The following is a 2,500-nucleotide window of genomic DNA, read 5'->3' on the forward strand; positions in this document are numbered from 1 at the left end:
GCGTCCATAACAGTCCGGATGGTTCTTTTCCTCTTTGGCCCGGAGGACACGACGTCCACAATTTCCAAAAACAATTTGAAATGTGGACTCGTCGGACCACAGAACACTTTTCCACTTTGCATCAGTCCATCTTAGATTAGCTCGGGCCCAGAGAAGCCGGCGGTGTTTCTGGGTGTTGTTGATAAATGGCTTTTGCTTTGCAGAGTAGAGTTTCAAGTTGCACTTACGGATGTAGCGTCGAACTGTATTTACTGACATTGGTTTTCTGAAGTGTTCTTGAGTGCATGTGGTGCTATCCTTTACACATTGATGTCGTTTTTTGATGCAGTGCCGCCTGAGGGATCAAAGGTCACGGGCATTCAATGTTGGTTTTCGGCTATGCCGCTTACATGCAGTGATTTCTCCAGATTCTCTGAACCTTTTGATGATATGGACCGTAGATGATGAAATCCCTAAATTCCTTGCAACTGTACGTTGAGGAACATTGTCCTTAAACTGTTCGATTATTTTCTCACGCACTTGTTCGCAAAGAGGTGAACCTCGCCCCATCTTTGCTCTTGAATGACTGAGCAATTCAGGGAAGCTCGTTTTTTCCCAATCATCGCACCCACCTCTTCCCAATTAGCCTGTTCGCCTCTGGGATGTTCCAAACTGGTGTTTGATGAGCATTACTCACCTTTCTCAGTCTTTTTTGCCACCTGTCCCAGCCTTTTTGGAACATGTTGCAGCCATAAAATTCTAAGTTAATGATTATTTTCTAAAAACAATAACGTTTATCAGTTTGAACATTAAATATCTTGTCTTTGTAGTGTATTCAATTAAATATTGGTTGAACATGATTTGCAAATCATTGTATTCTGTTTTTATTTATGTTTAACACAACGTCCCAACTTCATTGGAATTGGGGTCGTAAAAAAATGGTATTTAATATGGTATTGGTTTTGGGCCATATCGTGCATCCCTACTATATTGCAACCATGAGTGTTGCAAAAACACAAAATGTTACCGGTTCGATGTATTTTTAGGAATTTACAATCAATTAAAAATCAAAATAAATTAACCTGTTGAGCAGAAACATTAATAATTCTACATTTAGTCCTGAAGTGCAGGTCAAGTACTTGATTCTCACTCTCCCAATGCCTTAAAGAGAGGCTACTGGCAGCTCTTCTTTTAGTGGTGCGTGTTTGAAGCCCTTGTTTACCCTTACCCTTTACCCTTGTTTTGTCTCGAGCTGTCCAATTCCTTCTTTTTAACTTTGTTGCTAATCGGAGATAATCAGGCCACGAAAACACATCTATGCGAGCTTGTGACATGTCCCCGTGAGGCTCCGGAATATACCTGCGTTAGGGCTGCAGCTCTTGAATATTTTAGTTTTCAAGTAGCGTTAAAATGTAATTGAGTATACTGATAAACTATATATATATTTTCTTGATTAAAGAACAATTATGAATACAAAAGGGAAAATGACATTTCACTTAATATCGAATGACCATCGCAGCAAACTATTTTCTTGTGTAGAAACATTTTCAGTGGGACAATTTCAAACAAATATAAATACCTTTCCGTTTAAACTTAGCATTTATTGTCAGCATTATTTATATTCATGGCCAAGAAGTGCTTTTCATAGTTATTTACTGTAATTATGACTGTGGTATTGCATTAATTTAGTTTAGTGATTGACCACAGCTCGTTCAACTAATAATAGTCAGCAACGGAACTAGGTTGTAAACCCTTGAAACCCCTGTAATGGTATTTCTTTGGGGGGGGGGGGGGGGGCTAATAGTTGAACAATTAATACAACAGAGATTCAAAATGTTTCATATTTTCATCCTCCAGTTCATCCCTGTCGCTTACATCTTTTAGGACCTCCTCTACCGACGAGCTCGCGCATTAGTCGACTATGAGAACTCCAACAAGGCTTTGGATAAGGCTCGACTGAAGAGTAAGGACATTCCTCAGGCTGAGGAACACCAGCAGCAGTGTCTACAGAAATTTGACAAGCTCTCAGAGTCTGGGAAGAAAGGTTTGTACATTCATGTGGAATCGGTTTAAGCAATGGCATTTGCTGCATGCTTCTTTTCGTATGTACACTGAAAATACAATTTGTAAGGTAACTAAGGTAACCAAAATATTTGGTACCATACACAGGCAAATGCAACAATGTTAGACATGGTGAAATAAGTACCTCTCAGATGGGACATCTGAGCATTATTATCTTCGAAAGACCAGGATTGTTCATAGAATTATATTGTCGTTCATTCGATAGGTTGTAGGTGAGCTTAATGTTGTGGCCAGTGAATGTATATTTTGCTGTATGTTATAACTCAAACGGCACACTGTGTTCCCAGAGCTCACCAGTTTCAAGGGCAGGCGAATTGTGGCATTTAGAAAAAATCTCATAGAGATGGCTGAACTGGAGATTAAACATGCCAAGGTGAGTAGTGTGAGTTGGTAATAGTTCATCTTCCTTTGTAACTTTTGTCTCTTTGGCATGAAATTC

The 2,500-nt window shown here is 39.4% G+C and overlaps 1 protein-coding gene across 1 annotated transcript in view; it reads left to right on the forward strand.

The window, feature by feature from the left end:
• snx5 (sorting nexin 5) overlaps positions 1 to 2,500 on the forward strand; it is a 12,454-nt gene that overhangs the window by 8,516 nt on the left and 1,438 nt on the right. Inside the window, exons 11-12 of the mRNA XM_061790161.1 lie at positions 1,864 to 2,023; positions 2,349 to 2,434. Of these exons, the coding sequence (XP_061646145.1) occupies positions 1,864 to 2,023; positions 2,349 to 2,434 (246 nt within the window). The remainder of the gene's footprint in view (positions 1 to 1,863; positions 2,024 to 2,348; positions 2,435 to 2,500) is intronic.

The sequence above is a fragment of the Phyllopteryx taeniolatus genome, chromosome 11 (assembly GCF_024500385.1).
Source record: "Phyllopteryx taeniolatus isolate TA_2022b chromosome 11, UOR_Ptae_1.2, whole genome shotgun sequence".
Lineage (NCBI taxonomy): Eukaryota > Metazoa > Chordata > Actinopteri > Syngnathiformes > Syngnathidae > Phyllopteryx > Phyllopteryx taeniolatus.